This window comes from Marmota marmota, unplaced genomic scaffold (assembly GCF_001458135.2).
Source record: "Marmota marmota marmota unplaced genomic scaffold, marMar, whole genome shotgun sequence".
Taxonomy (NCBI): Eukaryota; Metazoa; Chordata; class Mammalia; order Rodentia; family Sciuridae; genus Marmota; species Marmota marmota.
In genome coordinates, this window is record NW_026000142.1 from 31,898,413 (window position 1) to 31,920,230 (window position 21,818).

At 33.5% G+C, this 21,818-nt stretch overlaps 1 protein-coding gene across 9 annotated transcripts in view; it reads right to left on the reverse strand.

The window, feature by feature from the left end:
* The window catches only part of Cacna2d1 (calcium voltage-gated channel auxiliary subunit alpha2delta 1), a 444,702-nt gene that overhangs the window by 333,410 nt on the left and 89,474 nt on the right, over positions 1-21,818 (reverse strand). For all 9 annotated transcript variants that reach the window (XM_048786232.1, XM_048786240.1, XM_048786238.1 and 6 more), the window contains exon 3: positions 11,408-11,524. In XM_048786232.1, coding sequence (XP_048642189.1) covers positions 11,408-11,524 — 117 coding nt within the window. The remainder of the gene's footprint in view (positions 1-11,407; positions 11,525-21,818) is intronic.

Sequence of the window (21,818 nt, forward strand, 5' to 3'; positions counted from 1 at the left end):
ATTTCCATTTTCTTAAAAGAAAAACATAAATAGTACTCCATCTGCTTCGACTCAACTATTCCACTTAAATGACTTGACTCTAACAAACTAATAAAAATATTTCCCTCATATATGTAAATATGTGCTATCTACAATGTTTCTATATCAAAAATAAACATTAACCAATAGAATGTAAAATAATGATATATGTATATAATGGAGTACTAGAAGGCTATAAAAAAGATGATTTATTGCTCAATCACACTAAAATCTTCATTCAATACTGATCTCACTCTCTATCTCTCTCACATACACACACACATACACACACACACACACTTTTCCTAACTAGGAATTACCAAAATTTTTCTTATTATTTAGTATAAATAACACAAACTTCTTGATTCTGGATGGTGGAGGTACAAGATCAAGGAGTTGGCAGATTTGTTATCTGAATCATTAATAGTTTCTCTCTGGATGATGAACTCCTAGAGAATGTTTGCTTTCATTTTGTACTCATTTTCTCTCTCTGAGCTATACCCCCAGCCTTAACACTAGACATTTTTATTGTTTGAATGATATACTATAAGAACATACTTGTATATCCATAAACATATCTATGAAATTTTTCAAAATCATCTAATGTACATTGTCATTAGGACCCACAGAGAATAAAGTCATTTTTGCTGAAACTAGATCATGTGCAAATGAAACACTGCTAACATGCAGTCAGACGTGGCTTCCTCATAATACTTACTCCCTTACAAAAGTCAAACCATGGGTTCTGGCTTCTATACTTCAAGAAAATTAGATAATAAATATTTAATCATTTCCAGAAGCTAGTGCAAAATGAAAAAAGAAAATATGTCTATAAAGGAAAGTTTTAAGAAGAAATCAGGACTCATTAGGCTATGAAGCTACATCACATTGCAGAAAACCAGACTAAAGTCAGAACTACTGGGGTTTAAAACTTCCTTACCTGACACTTAAGATCTGGATGGCATGGATTCATATGCAACAGAAGATTGATTACAAAGATTGTAAGAAGATTGTGTCTGATCTTCAGACAGACACAATAACACATCTACCTCATAATGTTACAAAGATTAAATTTGCTAATATGCTGGAAAGTTTTTAACAAAGTGTCTGGCAATAATGACTGTTCATCAACTGAGAGCCATGATAACTTGCCAAGAACATAGCTCTGATGAGTTGATAATAGCTCCTACCATCCACCAACACCCCCAACAGGAACTGAGATCTAGGAGAATGTCAATCAGTATAACATATGGGGGACAGAAAATGAAAGAGGTTTAAATTTGGACACAGATATGGATGTTAGAAATAATTTCTCAAAAACCAAGCTAAGCAACAATAATCGGATTTTACAATGGCGAAAGCTTAATCATTAATAATATTTGAATACAGAACAGCCAAGTCCTTAACCTTGGTGATGCACACATTCACTTGCCTGAAAGGAAAAGGCCTAAAATCGAATACCGAAATTTCATTCAAGATTGATGATTCTATCATACTTTAATTAAATTAGCAGAACATTTCATCATGCTAATAGTAAATTATGTCCAGGGATTTTGACAAAAGCACAGACAACTTATTTTTGCAAATGCTATTCTGATTACACAGGCTCTGAAAACTTATGAAGAATAGGTTCAAAAGAACTCCTGTGTATATTTTTAGAAGCCAGACTGGTGTTGGGCATGTCACAAAGAGCTTCTGCCCTTTATAAATGCAAGGTCATAATTCAGGTAATTCAGAGGGAGGATAATAAAGGGTTAAAGGGCAAACAAAACCTCAATAGATAGGAAGATGAAGTTAACAAATTTAGGAATCAGAACATCATTTTAAGTTCAACATTATAAATATCCAAATGATATTTAATATCAGGAAATTTTACTTGATAAGACTGTCTGAATTTATGGGATGTCATGAATTTTTATTTAAAGATTCCATTATGTGAATCAAAGAGGGTAATCTTGGATTAACAATGTTATGTTTCTACACATTTAATTTTATATAAAATGCTACTAACTAGTCCAGATCAGAAAATTTCTTTTGAAATAATTTGTTATTTTGTAAAACTACAATTAGATTGATGCATGGATCTTTCTTTTCTTTTCTTTCTCTAACCCCCTTCTTCCTTTCTTTCTCTTTCTTTTATTTTTGCCTAAATCTGGGATTATCTTTCACCAATCATCATGAATTTCATAGACTCTCAAGTTACCAGGTAAAGTTTGACTATCATCATCAATTAAGTATTAGTACTTAAGAATCCCAAATCCCAGTTCCAGCTCTACCACTGTGTGCAAGGACTGGCCAAATTCATGGGTGTGAAATTCGTGTAGTCTGAATGTGCCCACACTCAGGAAGACCCCATGATTGCATCAATCTTCCACTACCACCCATGTCACCAGCCATCTGTGGGTTACTTGTGAATCACTGCTCATGTAAGCCTCCTAGATAGAGATATCTGGTGTCTAGGAATGTCCAGTGGACATTTCCTCTGGTCAACTGCCCAGGGACAATGTGAATCTCTTTCCCGCTCTGCCATGGCCCATATGGCACCTGAGATAGGTGTGACCTGCCAAGATGTCAATCAACCTGCTGACTGCAAGACATCACAAAGCAAGACCCCACCCTTGACATTTTATCTCTGCCTTTGATGTAATGCCTTAAATAAACCATGAGAGCCATTTTCCCTTTCTCTAGTTCCATAACCCATGTAGACTAGACCTACCATGGGCTTCATCTTGTGTAAATATATTTCTGAGTATTTTTGTTTTATTATTTGCTAATAATTTGAGATTATAGTTTTAGGGTGGCTTGAATTCCCTTGGGCAGAAAGAACCCCACAAAGAGACACTGGCCATCATCCATCTTCCATAAATCCCATGTTGAAATTCTTAATAACTTGTTAACATGGGCCTCACATTTACAGGTTTTACTAGACCCCACAAATTATGCAGCACTTTCCCACATGGGCTTTACAAGTCATTCACCTAATTCTCATTTTCCTCAATGTAATCAACAAACCCACTACTCCTTTTCTCCTTCATTTTTGTAAGTGCTGTGTTATCAGAACACATATTATGGGTGTCAAGTTGTCAATACAGCAATGCTCTTGTTGTTACTTTAAACATTACTTTCTGATCCTAAAGCCAATTCAAGGCTATGTGAATTATATTTTCAAAAGAGATTTCTTTTAGTGGGAACCATTCCTTGTCTGAGGCTTCCATTAAAGAATTAGGTGCACTATACCATTAATTGTGCTTTCTGTCTTGACAGTATATTTGACATCCACTGTTTTTTTTCCAAAGTGCCTTTGTTCAAACAGCCATTTAGTGCTGACACCACTTCATGGAACAGGGGAGGCAGAGTGCCCTCTCTAGCACTGAACAATTTTACAATAGAAAGTGTTGTTTAAAAACAGTTCAATGCTAACCTTTAAATAATATACTAATCAAAAGAAAATGTGGTAAAAATTAAAATGCTGAGTGTCATAGAGAGTAGCAACACTGTTAAAAGCATATGGATCTGTTTTCTTCTCACTATAATTCCAGATGTCCTAAACACAATTTAGTGTTCCACCATCTCTTCAGTTTAGCCCCAAATTCCTATCACTATAATCACTTTAGATTTCAAAATCCATAAAGATGCTGCTCAGGTACATAACCTAATAGAGGAAATGTGGTGGTATATCTGCAGAATTCCATTTAATACATTAACAAATGGTATTAAGAAATACAGGTTCCTCCCCGGTTAAGCCTGGATTCTGCTTCAGAAAAATCTGATGTTCTCAGTGAAAATTCTATTAAACTACTATTTATTATTCCAAATAGCAAAAAAAAAAAATAGCCTATTTATATCCAGCCAAACCCCCAACCAACTTTTTAAAACCTAAATAAACAGTAAAATATACACTTATCAAAAGCCAAGGTGCTCTAGGAACAGGAACACACACCTCTAATCCCAGTGGCTCAGGAGGTAGACAGGAGGAAAGCAAATTTTAGGTCAGCCTCAGCAATGTAGTGAGGCCCTAAACCTTAGTGAAACCCTGCCTCAAAATAAAAAATAAATAAATAAAAAGGGCTAGGGATGTGGTTCAATAGTAAATCGCCTAGATTAAATCCCCAGTACAAAAAAAAAAAAAAAAAAAAGCCAAGGTACATTGTTAAAAGTAATAAACTGTATTATAGTGTAAACTGCTACAAACATCCCTTTCTGATCAAACAATGAATAGGACTATAAACAGCAGACAGGTATTTGTAGAACTGCTTGGCCTCTCAGCACTAGGGAAAACACATGCATATCTCCTTTGTTGGCAACTGACATATATCTCAAAAACATCTCCAATCCAGGTGCTTTAGTAATTGTACTTGGAATGCAAACGGAGACCCTTTTCATGTACCATATTGTTAAAATATTGAGTTTGGAAAATGTACAAGTAAATAATTGCCCTGTAACCACCAGCAAAAACAAACCAAGGAACAAAAATCTCTTATTGAGAGCTCTATCTACTCTGTAAAAACTGGATTTCAAAAATCAAAAGGCATTTTACTCAAAACCACTAACTGGAAAGAGTCTGCAGATGATGTCTGTATCACAGTTGGCTGACAATGCTCTAGATAGGTGTTTTGTGGTACAGGGCAAACAAAATAGAAGAAGATGTGGACTTTAAAGGATGAGACCCTTTCAAGGCCTCATTATATGATTTTCATAGTATAAGAACTACAAGCCACATGCACAGAGTGCTTTGATTTTACTGGACAAATGACAGATTAAAATTTGGGGGGGGGGGGTAAAATCATTGAGATGTCATAAAGGCGAGAAACAGTGCATATGCTGAAATTTTGATAACCCAAATAAAAGAATTCTAGCCCAAATATTACTCTATAAAAGATCTGGAGACATTTAATCTTTCTCAGTTTCAGGTGATACACTAAAAATTAAATGAGTTAATGTTGTAAACGTTTCAATTAATAAGAGGGCATACAATGGAATACCAAGTATTTCTATAGGTACACATATCTGGGTGTAAATTTTTTGCTATCTGTGTAAAGTTGGGCATATTACTGAAATTCCTGAGCTTTCTCTTTCTCATCTATGAAATGTGATGAATTAGACCTACTTTGCAGAATAAAAGTGGTGTCAGAACTATATGAAAAGATCACAGGAAAAGTGTCAGAACCGCAGCATTCAATAAATGCTAATTATTAATATGCTCCTTACTATTAAAGTTCCAGAAACATCTAACCTTCTCCATTTAAGCATCCAGATCATTTACTCTTAATTTAACTTCTCACTTAATTTCTCATATTTCCTAATTTCCTTTACCACAACTTCTTATTTCTCCAGTTTTCCTTATAAACTTAAAACTTACCCATTTAAATTTACTCTCAAACTCTTCATTTTGACCATTATTAGGCCCTACTAACATGGTCTGTGTTTTCAAATACTTCAATTATTGATTACCAAATCTTCAAAACCCTTGATCTTACAAAATTTCCTCTGCCAATCCTCCATCTTAGATGAATTCAATAGTCTTTTCATGCAGCTACTATCGATATTGCGCCAAACCTTGTTAGAGAAAATCTATTTGTTTATGAATGTAACCATTATGTATCAAAGGTTGAGCCTCTACTAAAAAAAAGGTAACAGAAAGAAAAATTTTCTTTTCTCCCCTCTGCTTCTTTAAAATGAATTTTCTCAAGACTCTCTTCCCTAAAACGCACGGTAAATCTGGAGAAAGTCTTGATATAGACACCATGTGGTTAGCTATATATTTTAAGTAAGAGTACTCCGATTTTGTACAGACAGCTAAACACTACATCTTTACCCCAAAGGACTTCCCCTGGTCCTCTTGTGCAACTAAAACTTGTCTAGTGAGATGGACACAAACATAATAGAATGGGTCTTCTGAGAATCTCTTGAGCAATGTACCTACAGATTTCTTCTCACATGAAGAAAAATATATTAATAATCTGTTTAAATCACCCATTAGTAGGCTTGTCTATTAAATCACATTTGAACATAGCATTAAGTCTTACAGTCTCCATAACTTTTTTATTTGCCATTATACACAAAAGATTTGTTTCTAAAACTGTCCCAGTTAACCAGTTAAAATATTTAATCTGAGCTACAATCAAAAGGCTAAGCTTAGTTTAAAATTAATTTAAGCCAAGAAAAGTGACACTCAACTATAGACCCAGAGGCACGAGGATCACTTGAGCTCAGGAGTTCAGGGCGAACCTGGGCAACACAGTGAGACTCTACCTCTTAAAAAAATAATAATAATAAAATAAATAAAATTCATTTAAGAACTCCTTTCTAGCTTGTTACTGTTTCTGACTGAGAAACTTCTAAGGAAAGCATAGTAAACTTCTCTGTCTACCCTTTGAGTTTCTCCTGATTCTATTTTGACCCCACTTTTCAGCTCACAAAGAATGATTTTAGCAATGACAGACACTAAGAGAACTGGCAATGCAATATTTCAGAAATTGAACTGCCACACTGTGGCCATCATTTACACCTTAACCTCTCAGTTCTAACCTGACAGGATTTATCTACTTTCTTTCTACTACACTGACTTTGCCCCTAGCAGGAAGCCCTGTTGGACCCTAAGACCAGATCCATTCCATAAGGTGTACATCTGCAGAGGTTTACCTGTAAACTTGTGCCCAATGAACCACTTCTCATTGCTCTGCCACCAGGCAAGCATCCCTAGCCTCAGCATTTCACTTTTAGCATGCACAGGCATGTACTTAATCCAAATAAATAAAAATAATCTCAACTATACAAAACAAATAGTGCAACAGCTAGTCCCTTTACCACTCTGTCACAGACAGAAATACCTTAGCTTTTTGAATAATCTTACCAAAGACATTTGCACTGAGATTAAAGAGAAGGGTATGCACACTTTCTTCTGGGAGGAAAGAAATAACACAACATTTCACTTATTTTTTCAGAGTAATTTTTCTCTTGATCACTTCAATTTGGATAAGTTTAGACCCCGAGGTCAGATTCTGGACTAATGATCAAAATGCACACACTTACATATACTCACATACACGGAATTTTTAGACAGCTCTAAAATTTCTATGTTCTAACTCTGAAACACTTTTAAGACATCAGGACATTTTATATCTTCTGTCTTTTTTCAATGTGAGGAAGGTTCTAGATTTTATCCATATGTCATTTTAATTACCCGTAGTAGACTCCATTTTTACTTGATTTACTTACCTTTTTACTTGATTTCACACAAAACATCAGTATCCAAGATTCCCATATTCCAATTGTAACAATATGATATCACTTCTATTTGACCAAGAAAAAAGTGGTCATACAAAATGACTTTCAACTTGTCTCTCTCTGAAAACTTCAATGTCTTTATTTCTATTTAATAGTATCTCCTATGGCCCAAGTAAAAGATCTCATTGTCTTTTCAAAGATAATTTTTTTTTTTTTTTTTTTTTTTNGGACGAAGAGCAGGAGAAGAAGATTAACATTTAACAGGGATGAGAGGTGGGGAGGGGGGATGGTGGAGGATGGGAAAGGCAGCGGAGTACAACAGATACTAGTATGGCAATATGTAAATCAATGGATGTGTAACTGATGTGATTCTGCAATCTGTGTATGGGGTGAAGGTGGGAGTTCATAACCCACTTGAATCAAAGTGTGGAATACGATATGTCAAGATATTTGTAATGTTTTGAACAACCAACAATAAAAAATTAAAAAAATGAGGCTGATAATAGTTATCTAGACTATAATATTAGTGTGAAAAGTAATTAGATAATGTTTCTTAATAATAAACACTTAGTAAAATCAAATTAATATTAAAATTCTAGCATCTAGCTCGGATTTGTATACTCATGATTTTTCACTATATTTAATATATAAAATTACACAGGTACAAAATCAAGATAAATTAAAGCTCCTTGAATCCAGGTGTCTTCCTGAATGTAAGCCTACAGCAAAAATAAAACTAAATTAATAATGCCATCTTGCATTCATTTACAATATAATGTAGCACCTGTTTTACAATTGGCCTCAAAATGTTTCCCTACTAAATAATGTGTTTTCTATTTTTGTGGAATCAAAGAAGTTAAATAAAGAATTCAGTTTGAAAACAAACATGAGTCTTTCTCCCAGACATAAAACTTAACAAATTCTACATTACTTAACCTTTATACCTTCTGTATTCTGCCATAATGAACTTAGGATAGTCACTGATCCCCCACAGATTTCAAATAATGCACATGTCTTGAGGTTCAACTACAAATGACAAAAGTCACAAAAAGGTTCCCTTATAATCCAGTTGTGACAAAATACCTGCTATTTACAACCTTTTCCAAGAGATTATGATGTCCAGATTACCTGCTTCCTGTGTCTAGAGAAAAAAATAATTTAAGCTTATAAAAATATACATAGAAATATTTTCAGCTATCATCAGCTTAAAAAATAATTTAAGCTGATAAAAAGTAATATACATAAAAATATTTTCAGCTAAATATAAAGCACCTTATTTTTATTAAGTAATTTTTATTGCAAACATACATACCTCTAAGAGTTTTAAAATAATATTCACATTCCTAAAATTGAAGATAATAATGCTTTTAATTGACTAGTTACGGAAATTTTATCTTACTCAATTGTGTATTTTTTAGATACAATGTTTCAAATTTTTGCAATACAACATGCCAAATATTCCAACAGAGAGTGCTGCTACATTACAAAACCCTGGACACTTTAACAATCATTATAAAATAATCATAATTGCCTAAAACAGCAAGGAAATTTTTGAGGGCCAAGATATGTATAAAATGTAACAAGCTAAAACTCTGAACTGTGAATGAAAAGCAAACAGTAAACAAAGGGTAGTCTTGGAAGAAAGATCTGTCACAGTGCTGAGGTCTAAAGAATAACTCCAGCATTGTAGCTAACAAAACATATGTGAAATTTTTATGAAAAAAAAATAAAACTTTGTTGAATGACCTAAAAAATTGCTTAATGGAAAGAATATCCTGCTTATAAATAGAAAGACAAAATGTAATAAAGATAACAATTCTTCCCAATTTGGTCTGATTTAGTATGATACCAATCAAAACCCCAATGGAGATTTTCCCAGATTTTCAGGCTCAATCTATAATAAAGATAAAATGTAAAGATTCAAGAATAGGCAAGAGGGGCTGGAGTCACAGCTCAGTGGTAGAGCACTTGTCTAGCATCTGTGAGTCACTGGGTTTAATCCTCAGCACCACATAGAAATAAAGAAATAAAGGTATTGTGTCCATCTACATCCAAAAAAACTATAAAAAAATAACAGGTGAAAGTGGATCAAATACTTAAATATGAAAGATAAAACTTAGAACCATTGAGAATAAAATATTTCTAATTGTGTAGTCAATAATTATTAATAATAATTAATAATTTAATAAGGGTAGGAAAGGATTAAAATTATATTTTTAGATATAATATCCCCAAAATACTAATAATTAAGGAAAAGTTGGCTTTGACTGCATTAAAAATAAGAACTTATTAAAATACATGATAAAGATAGTGAAATAGCCAAAATTAGGAAAACATATTTGCTTTGTATATAACTAAAATGAGTTAAAACTAATAACTCATAACCTACAAATCAATTATAATAATAAAAATATGCAAAAGATATGAAAAGATATTTCACTGAAGATGAAGAGAAAGATGATCACATCACAGGATGATTTCCTTATTAGCAATTAACAGAGGTACCATTTTATATGTTTGCCTATAATTAATAAGTCTGACATTTTAACATTTGTCCAGAATATGGACTACTGGAAACTCATGTATTTCTAGTAGAAATCTAAATTGATACAACTATTTTTGAAAACAATTATCACACTTTTTAAAGCTGACTTTGTTAATTCCCTATAAACTAATAATTCCACTGTCCTGTATTCTTGCACATGTGTAGCAAGACACTGTTCAAGAAAATTCAGCAGCACTATTCATAATAGCATCTCTCTGGAAGCAACCCAAACAATATATAAGTACATAAATTGAGCTACATCCTCATAAAATAATATATACCTGTAAATATGATAGACATGGTTTTGTTAGACATATCTTTTAGACATGGTTTTGTTTTCCATAGCTTCAATTACACATGTTTAAGCATAGTCTGAAAATATTAAATGGAAAAATTCCAGTAATAAGTGATTCATAAATTTTAAATTGCATGCCAGTCTGAGTAGCATGATAAAATCTTGCCCTATTCTGCTCACGTCACAAATTACTCCTTTGCCCAGCATATCCACACTATATATATTATCTCCCTGTCACTTACTATGGTGCCAAGTCAGGTATCAAGTCAACTGTCAAAGTACTGCAAAGCTTTTGTTCAATTGACCTTTATGAGGTAGTCTACTGCTACATCAACAATGCCTACTTCATTTTATCCCCTTGATATTACATCATCCGAAATCACAAGAAGGAGTGTAAACACAGAATAATAGGATATTTGTGCAGAGAGAAAGGATAGTCACATAACCTTTATTACAATATATTGTTATCATTTTCCTATTTAATATTATTTATTGTTAATTTCTTTCTCTTCCAAATATTGTCATAAATAGGTATATATAGGAAAAAAAACAGTACAGTCAGACCTCCACATCCACAGGTTCTGCATCCTCCATGCATAATGATAGATGACTATGAAGGGTTCAATACTATATTTGATTTCAGACATCCACTGGGGGTCTATTCCAAGACCTCCAGCAAATAAAATAGGATTACCATAAAATTAATTAAAGCTAAATGCAAGAATACAGATAAATCATACAAACATAATGTTGGTAAAGAAAAGTTGCCAAAGACTGCTTACAAAATGATACAATGTCTACAAAGCTCAAAAGTAAGCAAATAAAATATATCTTGTTTAGCAAAGAAGTTATGTGAGGTACAGCTATTTTTATAAAACAAAGAAATGATCAGTCAATTATCTAGTATATTGGCCACATCTGATCGGGAAGGAGGATGATGCAATGGGAGAGTACTAGAATTTAAGAGTGCTAATAATATCCTTGGTTTTATGTCCTATAATAAAATTTAAATGTGTTCATTATTATGCATAATGACTTACATATGCATATATACATACACATATGAATTGAATATACTTTTCAGATGTTATTAAACACATAGTACTATTATAAAAATAAACCACTATTTAGATAAAAGTTACCTGATTATTCTAGGTTCCTAATGAAATCATGGTCTTTCACTGTTTTATGAATGCATCACATGAGCACAATTACTAAAGTAAAGAAAGCACACCAAACAAAACCTCCGAATAAAGCATGAAAAATAAATAATAGGTAAGTGATAGTAAATAACAGAAGGAGCAGATCCAAATTAAACTCACCACCAGGGCTTTAGATCTGTTGCTTAGAAGTTTCTCAATATCCCTGGCTGCAATTTCCACCAGCTGGCGTGCATTATTTGGTTCCACAGTATACAAATCCTGGTATTTCTCATAAATCTGAGTGAAAGGAAAAGGAAGTTAATAAGAATAATAATTGCCTCTTGAGCTCATAAATTCCCATTAGAAGGTATTTAAAACTATAAACAAATGATTAAAAAGATCTACCCTTCTTTCTTCAAATGGATGATTTTGAAGTTTCGGTAAAAGAGGAAAACATAAATATAAATTTGCTATCAGACTACCAGCTTGCTAAAATAGTAGTTTATGTCATAGGTTGTAAAACAGCTTGTATCACAATAGTTTGCATTTGCAACTTTGAGGCTTGAAGCTGTACGTGCCCACCCCAGCATCACAACCTGGTATTAACTGTCAATCACCTTTTACAAAAAAGGGTGGTCATGGTAGAAAATAGAGGGAGAGATGCAGCCCATGGGCCAAACCTGGAAGGAGTGTGTGGTAACAAAGAAAGGAAAAAGGGTTATATCATAGAGAAGGTCCCTCCCTGTAATGGAGGAGGCTAAACCATGCTGCTAAACCTTATGGAGAGAGAGAGGGGAATGAAGGAATTAGAAGCCCCTGCTGAGATTCAGCCAGGTAACACAAGGAATTTCAGGGACAATTTACATGTAGACAAGTTGAAGGTTATTAAAATCTACAGTAAATGTTTGGTTAGAACTGTAATAATATCTTCAATTTTTTATCAAATTAAATGTTTTCATATGTTTTTTGAAATCACTGAATCAAACTATACCAAAATTAAGCTAAGTGACAGAGAAAAACTCAACTTTATTTCTCGTTCATCTCTAGGATTTCCCTAGAGTGGCATAAGCTGCGCCTGGTTTACACAGCCTGTACACTCCCAGCAGGAGAGGAGGAATTAAAGCTGGTAAGGAGGCAGGGAGCAGTGGCAGTGTTTGTGGCTGGAGTGTTGAGCTGAAAAGGAAATCCCTTATGCATGGAACAGATGGGGTGCACATGCATGACTAAACCATCTTTGAAAGCCAGGACCTGGCAGGTTTTTACTGTCTTATGAGAAGAGAATCCAGGCACACACCAAAGCCAGTTCAACCCTGCTTTTTTTCTGGCATAGCTCCAGCAATCTGCTTTACTACCAACAGGTTCTACAGCTGGGTCCCAGGGGAGCACGATGCTGCTGGTGAACACTGGCTTCAGGCATACACAAATGCCTATACTAACATTCATCCATCATATAGTACATTAGTTTTCCATGGACTTAAAACTTTTTAAAGGGAGTTATAGTTAATTGGCATTTAAAAAGACCTCAATCACATTTTACTCCTAAAATTGATTGATTAATTTAAACTCTGAGATTTTCCCCATAGTCATTTGAACACTGGCCTTATTCATTTGAATTATCCAAGGCACATCAATTTAATGACATAAAGATCCTATATTTGGTTTCCAGTGCATATCAATGGATTGCTTATGCTTTCACCAGGTGGATATGGGGGTCCTCTTTTCCATACCAAGCTTACCCATGAAGAAATCCCTCCAAGGAGAAGCTCTTTTTTCAGCCTCAGATGAGATTCAGGAATGAGAATTCTTGAATTGATTAAATGATTTGGGTTACAAGTAGATAAACCTCAACATCACTTGAATTTGATTCAGGATATTTAGTTCTTTGCAGTAAAACCAATAGAAATAATTGATGGGAAATGTACTGTGCTTTGTACCATTAATACCTTGTTCATTTCTCTACACGGTCTAACCTCCTTCCTGTGGTACAGAGAGAACAGTGTGCTTCATAGCTGGTGAAGATTATTTCAGATGTACAATACATACTTCACATTACAGACTACAGATAATGTCAGTTATTAAGTCACTACAGGTGCCAAACACATTACTAAGTGGTTTAAAAATGAATGGAGTGTAAATCAATTTATCTCAAGTATATACATATCCACTAGAATATATACAAAATGTTCCCTCAAATTATATTTCCATTATAATTTTAAAATAATTAACAAATACTGAGGTGTGATTTTGAATATCCCCCAAATATGCTAAAAGCTAGGTCCCCAGGGTGGTGAAAGCTTTGGAAAATGGAGCCTAGTGGAAGGTCCTCAGGTCATTGGAAATGTGCCCTCAAAGGGTATTGTGGGACCATGATGCCCTGCCTCTTTTTTTCTTTTGCTTCTTGGTAATTAGTTTAGCAGTTTTGCTCTACCACACACTACCATCTTGATGTACTGCCTGACCATAGGCCCAAGCTATGGGGCCAATTGATCATGGGCTGGAACCTCCACATCTGTAAGTCAAAATACAAACCTTTTCTCTTTATAAGTTACTCATCACAACTATTTCACTATAATGATAGAAAACTGACTAACAAAAAGAGAGAAATATAAACTCTGTCTCACAAATAAGTCCTAAACAGATGAAGTCAAGAAAGTCTAGAACTCAAGAATAAATATCTGGCTATATTCTTTCATATATAAAACTGCAATTGGAATGTTTTATTTGATAAGAAAAATGAGTTAAAACTATGTACCCACCTCACCAAAAGAACTAGCTCTCACTTTCTGGCTTTAAAAAACACAATATTCTTTGTTGTTGTATGAGCCTTATGAAGTCTCTTAAAAAGTTTTCAGATAAATACTTAGTAAACAATTTTCAAAGTAGAAATTTTCACATAGATTTTTAATATGATGATACATTTCATAACATAAATATACTTCTATTTCATAACTGAAATAAGCCACAATTCCACAATATTTAATATATTAGCATATTAATATTAAAAAGCACAGTCTAAAGTATCTTTTTTTGTGTGATTACCTGCTTTGTATTTTTACCCAATTCTTTCGTGAGGAAAAATAGCATGTTAGAAATAATATGAGTTTTCAGCACCAGACAGCACACCATTCAGATCATTTCAGCTTCTCACATGCTACATGATTTTGGCCTTTCTACTAAAAAGAATGTGGCATAAAGACAAAATTCAAGATGAGATATTTTCCCTACTGACTGATACACTAATGTGCTTTAGTTTTTCTCCAATGTGAGTCTTACTATTATTCTACACACAGTCTTCACAAAAAAAGAATGCTTGTCACCTGTACATTCTCTCAGAATCTTAACTGACTTTAATGATTGATCTTCCACTGCTACATTCAAAGATTGTTTCACTGAAAACAGAACACATTATAGTTCTTGCCTTTTTCACAGATAACTTCTTTCAAATCACTTTCCTCTAAATTAAGTCCATAGTTCCCAGATAATCTTCAAAATAATACACTTAAAAATAACCTCAAATGTACTAACTACAAAGTGACACCAGTCATTGATATAATTGCTTAACAAAATTCATAAAGAATCATTTTACGAACTATAAAACTTTCCCAAAGATACTAACTGAAAACCTAAATATGTCTCCAAGTTTTAGATGGCTCACTAGATTATTATTAGCAACTAATTTTAGGCATCCAGTTTATACCATTTCTAGGTGTTTTATTCTATTATTCCCTTTCAGAAAGCTAAAAATAATTTAAAATTTTTAAAAAAATTAAAAGAATTAGCTAACCAACACATTAGGTTAGTTATGATTTTGGAATATCAGAGGGGGGGAGTTTGAGTCCCTAAAAGAGCAAAACCACTGCCCAGAGCAGCAGAAGATGAAAGGTAACCTGGCATGAATTAGGAGAAGTGAGTCTGAAAAGCCACTCTACACTCTGGATCTCCATTGACTCATCAGATGTAATTTCAGAGGAAAACCCCTTAACATAAGTGAGAAAATCCCTGAGAGTTAAGAGTGAACACCTTTGTAAAGATAGTCTCAGTGCAGAATCAAGGGAACTCCAATGCAGAGGTTGATGGGAAGAAAAGGTCCAGCCGAAGGATGATGGTGAACCACCTAGAGCAGAGGGACTCTATGTAGCTGGAGGAGAGGGGCCAAGTCTTTGGTGCCATGAGTTTTCAGTATCTATGTCAAGAGAACAAAAGAAAGCAAATATCCCAGAGCTTACTTCCCCTCACATCTAGACCTCAAGGAGCAAAGTCAAGAACATTAGAGAATATTGCACAGTGGTTGGAACTTGGAATTTATTAAATTACCATAAAAGGTTGTTTTGGACTGGAAAAGATCAACCATCAAGTAGTAAGATTAATCACCCCCCTCACCTTTTTGTGAGAGATAATGGCACCTTATAAGCAAGTGAAGTTCCCTAAAGAGATACACTCTAGTTTATACATATTATATCTTAGGCATATAAACTTTGACAACCCTAAATCAATATGTGTGTGTTTCTTTCCCTTTCATGGAACCTGTCCTGGACAGGCAATTAGGATTTCTTTCATGCCCAGCCATCTTATTTTGGGACTCAGGGAGTCCCCAGCGAAAAAGGGGCCCAAGAACTTCCTTACACATACTTCATGATATTCTGATGTGTAGCCTTGCCAGTTGGTCCCTAACTAATTGCCAGAACTTATAACAGACCTAGGAGATGCTGACTACTAAGTCAATAGCTTATGAGAAGCTAAAGAAAAAAGATTTGTATGAACAATAATATCACACTGAGCCAAACAGATTTCTCACCATAGGACAGCAGTTGTACAGAATAGTGTAGATCCAGGGCATTAACAGCAATGAAAAGATTATCTGGAGGAAAAGAGTTTTCAGATATATTGAGCAACAGAAATTATGGCTGTGGTCAGCAAAACAATAGCCTCCCAGAGATCCTAATCCTCAGAACTTGAGTGAATATGTTGTTATACCACAAAAGAGAACTCAATTTGCTGATGGATTAAGTTTGCTAGTCAGATGAATCCAAAAGATCCTTAAAAATGGAAGAGGAAGGTGTGACTAAGGAAGGAAACCAGACATGGAAGCATGAGAAGAAGTCTCCCTAACACTGCTGGCTTTGAAGATGGAAGAGTAATAAGCCAAGGAAAAGACATCTAAAAATTGTAAAATAATGGATCTGCTTGTTTAAGCCAAGAAATTTATGGTAATTTGTCACAGTAGCAATAGAATTCTAACACAATGAATTAGTCATAGCCAGGAGCTCCCTGCTCAGAGTCCACAATAAAAATCCGCCTCTGGGGCTGCCTTGCTCTGGACATCCTTCCACTAACCAAACTATGATGAAAATACTCTTGAGTTCTTGACTTAAATTTCCTACATTTTTGAAGTATTTCTACAATAAACTTCCTGAGTGATTCACTGTGCCTTAAATTAGAAACTTAAGAAAGACCCCATATTTCCAAATTGTGACTAACAGTAGTGTTACTGTGCAATTTTATTTCATTAGTCATCAGATTCTGATGAACGTGAAAGATGAGCTCTATAGTGAGAAATGTTCATTTTCCTTTAGGCTTTAGGCAGTAATGAAATTAGTTCATGGACACACATTATGACCTTCATTATTGTGTGAAGTTCTAAGAAGAAAGTCTAGACAGGAAACCTAAAAATACTTAAATGGACATGCATATGTTGTATAAAATTATAGATGAACCAGATAAGTAAATACGGTTTCACCTCACAATAATCAGAGTGGGATAAAGAGAAAGTGTTACATGACCTCACCCTACCCCCACCATTCTTACTTCACAATCTTGACTGGCTAATAGGACTAAATGTAAGAACCTTTAATACTAACTCAAGCAGGGAAAGAGGTGCATTGTCTCCTTGACTGCTTTAGACACCCATGAAATAAGTTTCATTAATTTGAATTGAATTTTACAATGTGAGATGGCTGGTAGATCATGTTAGGGCTTTTGTTTTTGTTTTTATTAAGTACTCTTTGAACTACTTGTTCCCCGTAAACTGAGAATATCTTATTTCTAAAAGGTATATTAACACAAAAGAATAATATAATGTTCTTTCTTGATTACTATCAAGGATCACACTTCCCTTGACTGAAGAAATTTTACAATTGGTCAAAATAGAATAAAAATTTTCATTATATTTATCCTGAGTCTCATCATAGTCAAAGATGGACAACTTAGGGAGATGTTGAAATAGGTGAATATTCCCTCATCTAAGTAGAGTAGCCAGTGACTGCATATTTGAATTGATGATATAATATATTTTACAAACAACAAACAATTTAATAAAAAAACACCTCTTTCCTTTTATAAAAATTAGCTGAGTTTAAAAATCACACAATATACTCGAAGTAATCCCTGATCTCATCAACCTTTCCCATCTTCCCCTCTGATTAAAAGAGAAAATGATGCAATCCCAGAAACAAAAGTCAAGCTTTTAAAACATCTTACTCTTTAGTACTCTTTGGTATATTGTCTGTTGGGATAATCTCCACTGGGTAAAGAACTAAGGTAAATATCAACTGGTGAAATACATTTAAGCAACATAGATTTTTTTAAAATTTATGAAGCTATACATATTCCTTTTAAAAAACCATGGCCTTTCGTTAATATCAGTTTTAAAAGGGTATATCTGATTCACTCCTTTTACATAAATTAGAACCCGTTTCAACCTATGGGATTTTTATGATTTGAAATTTTCAATTTTGCTATTCTTAAGCATTTTCAAATATAATCTAATCTAAGTTATGTAAGTGTTATATTTATTATATATTTTTATTGCTCTTAATCAGAATCAAATTTCAAGAGGAAAAGATTTTGTTCTGTTCTTGGTACATGTACAGTACATGGCATAATAAATATTGATTGTATAAATTAGTGAATAGATATTGATACTGGGTTCTATGTCAGGTTTCACTGGGAATGTGAATACTGACTTATAACAACTTCCTTATAATTTATAATCAAAATGAACCTAAAAATAATAGCAAGGATAAGTAATGTGCTATGCACTTATATAATGGAATACAAATACAATACTTAAACAAAAATTAAAATAATGGAATATATACATACAAAAAAGGATATTATTGTTCCAATATAGAGATACAGAAAGTTATAATCTCATAATTCAGAAAAGGTACAAATCATATAGGCTATGAAAGTCAAAAGATGGGATTATTTCCTCCACTTTGGAGGAAATGTGTGCTTAAACAAGGGATGAAAGAGATCATAGTATGCATGATACAAGGAATTATTAGAAAATGAAAACTGAAAAACAAATTGGAGCATGATTACGGAGAGCTATGGAAGTTAGGATATTGGTTTATACCTTAATCTGTAGTCAACTTAAAATATTTTAGGTTAATAATACCTAGCCCAGAATTTCTAGAGCCTATCACAGTGGGGTGTACATAGGAAGAACTCAAAATACAAACTATAAAATATAAAATACACACACACAATTATATGCACCCAAGAGTACATACATAACTTCATCATGTCATCATGTTTATAGTGCATACTTTTCCAATGATGACTTCACACTGTCATTCTCCTAGCCATTCCCTTTTATCTATTTGATATGCTACAGCTTCATAGTTGGGATGGGGTCATCACACTTCAAATGGGACATTATCTTTAGAAAAGATTCAGGAAGAATGAAGTCAAAGCTGGTGAACCTCTTGCCAGTTGCCAGTTGCCCAAGTTCCTACTAATAAGAACATAATGGTGACACTCATAAGCAATATATTAGAGATATATGAAGGAAAAGGATAAATGACTATTGTAAAAGTGCTTGTTAATGCAAAACAACAGATGATTACATTGAACCAGAAAAGCAGGTTGTTCCTGGAATAAAAAAATTAAACTACAACAAAGACTAACTACAAAAATTATTCATAGCAAGAATTTCTCAGTTTGGAGGATGGGGAAATTTCACATATAAAGTAAACTGTAAGTTGTTTTGCAGTTGTTTTTGTTGTTGTTGTTTTGCAGTGCTGGGGATCAAACCCAGGGCTTTGAGTATATAAGGCAGGCACTCTTCCAACTGAGCTATATCGCCAGCCCCTGTAAGTTCATTTTAATAACACTAAGATTCAAGAAAAGAAAAAAATTATATAAATATATATACTTATTATACACACACACACACACACACACACACACACACACATATATATATATATATATATATATATATATATATATATAGTAAAAGCTATTTGCTTTTTTAATTCCAGAGAAAATTTATTAACCCACTCTCTTTCCCTGTCCATATCTAAACCCATATACAAATTGTGAATTGAGTATGTATTTTAACCAGAAAATCTATATGCAATGAAAAGTGGAAGAGATCACACTATATTCTATCAAAATTAAATTAAAATATAACTAACTATAGACTGAGTAAGCCTATAATTAGTTATATTTGAACCCTAAATGACCTAAATTCATTTTCTTGCCAATAAAAGAATTTAAAAAAGCAATCCTGTTTAATTTGCCCTTCACTATCATACCTTATTAACACAGGACTATCGATGCTGATACATAATAACATGCTTATTCTTACTTCAAACCCTTGGATCCTTCTAAAACAGTTGTTCATCTTCAGTGCCATTGACACTTTTTACCAGATCAGACTTTGTTATGGGGGAATGTCCTGTGCACTGCAGGACATCTAACAGCACCACTGTCCTTTGTACCAAGTAGACCCACATAGCAAGCCCTCTTCCCCACATTATAACTGTCATAAATGCTTCCCAGCACTGCCCAACATCTTCCAAAGAGCAAAAATCACTGGCTTGGAACCACTGTGCTAGATATATATTCGCAATACTAATAAATAAGAATTCCATGTTCAACTACTAGCACAACTTAAGAAAATATAAATTAATGTTTGATAATCGAACAGAATGGGAAGGTAAAAATAAAAATTTTTAATATCTGTTAATAAAATGTTGAAAGTAGCCAGTAAGATGACAATTGCCCTTAAAGTTCAATCTGTGTCTTTGAAAATGAACAGAATTTACCACTATTAAAAAAAAAAAAAAGCTTTTCAAATCTCTCTTATGGGGAGGGAAGTAAAAAAATACATATTCTTTACTGAAAGTACATTTTTGCAATCAAAATAGATTTCCTTTTACTTCAAAGAGACAGAAAGAGATCAAAAGGGTGAGATGATCACAAATTGCCTATGTAATTATGGTGATGGAGTTACAACATTTCATTGTTGAGGAAAGCAAGGCAATTCTAAAAAAGAATGAAAAACGAAAATATCATAAATAGCAATATTTGCTTATCAGAAGTAAAAGCATGTAACTTTTCCAAAGCATCTATTAATGCTTCCCCATTTTATCTTTTCTTTCCTTATACCCTTAAAACATTTCTGTGAGGAAGGCAGTGTTGCTGTTGATCTCATGTGAAGAGCAGATAAAGGAAATTCTAATATCATGTAGCTACTTAGTAACTTTCCTGGGACTGGAAGATTCCTCATCTTGCTTGTTGCTGTGCTGATTCCCTAATCAAAATCACAAATTAATTATGTTCTGCATTTGAGTGTCTTCTTTTGTAAATATACTAGTATATTTAACTATCACCTAGAAAATGAATACTCTATTTACATAAGATAATGTGCCCACAATTTCAAAGAAAAAGCATCAGGGTTAGTTAGAAACTATCATAACTCAAACTATTTATCTAAATACTAACTTAAACTATTTATCTAAATACTGGGGATGTGGCTCAAGTGGTAACGTGCTCGCCTGGCATGCGCGGGGCGCTGGGTTCGATCCTCAGCACCACATAAAAATTAAAAAAAAAAAATAAAGATGTTGTGTCCACCGAAAACTGAAAAATAAATATTAAAAAATTCTCTCTCTCTCTATGCTCTCTCTTTTGTCTCTCTCTCTCTCTAAAAAATAAAAATAAAAATAAATAAATACTAACTTATTTGAGAATACTAATGAATGTTCAATATTTAGACACATTCTGCATTTATATCTTTGAGTAGCATATTAAAATATAAAGTACTGATTTTGACATAATTTTAACTTAGGAAATCATAACAATGAATCAAAGTTCTGTGGTGGTGCCATTGCAGAATAGTTCCATCTATAAAAATCAAATTCAAAAATAATAATAATCTACATATTTTAAAAATATATTTGCATATTTTATACTAAAGTTTTAGAAATTCAGATAAAATTTAAATTTAAGAAGTAAGACTTATAACAACAATGCGACATGGATTATTTTGAGTTTCTTAGATAATTAGGGGGACACAATAATATGTTAGTAAAAAAAAAATTGCGATTCCCCAAACACACTTCATTGTCAGAAGATAACACAGCATTCCAAATGTTACAGAAGGGAAGTAGGGAGCAATATCAGACATTGTGGGTGAATACTTCAAAATGCATATTGTTACCACTAGAAGAATACATGTACACACACACACACCACAGTCTGAGTCCAAAGTCCTACAACCCAAAAGGAAAAGCCTAGAAGGATCTGAAAGAGAAGACAAGAAAAGGATCAGGGAGGAAAATGTAGCATAGAGGCCCAC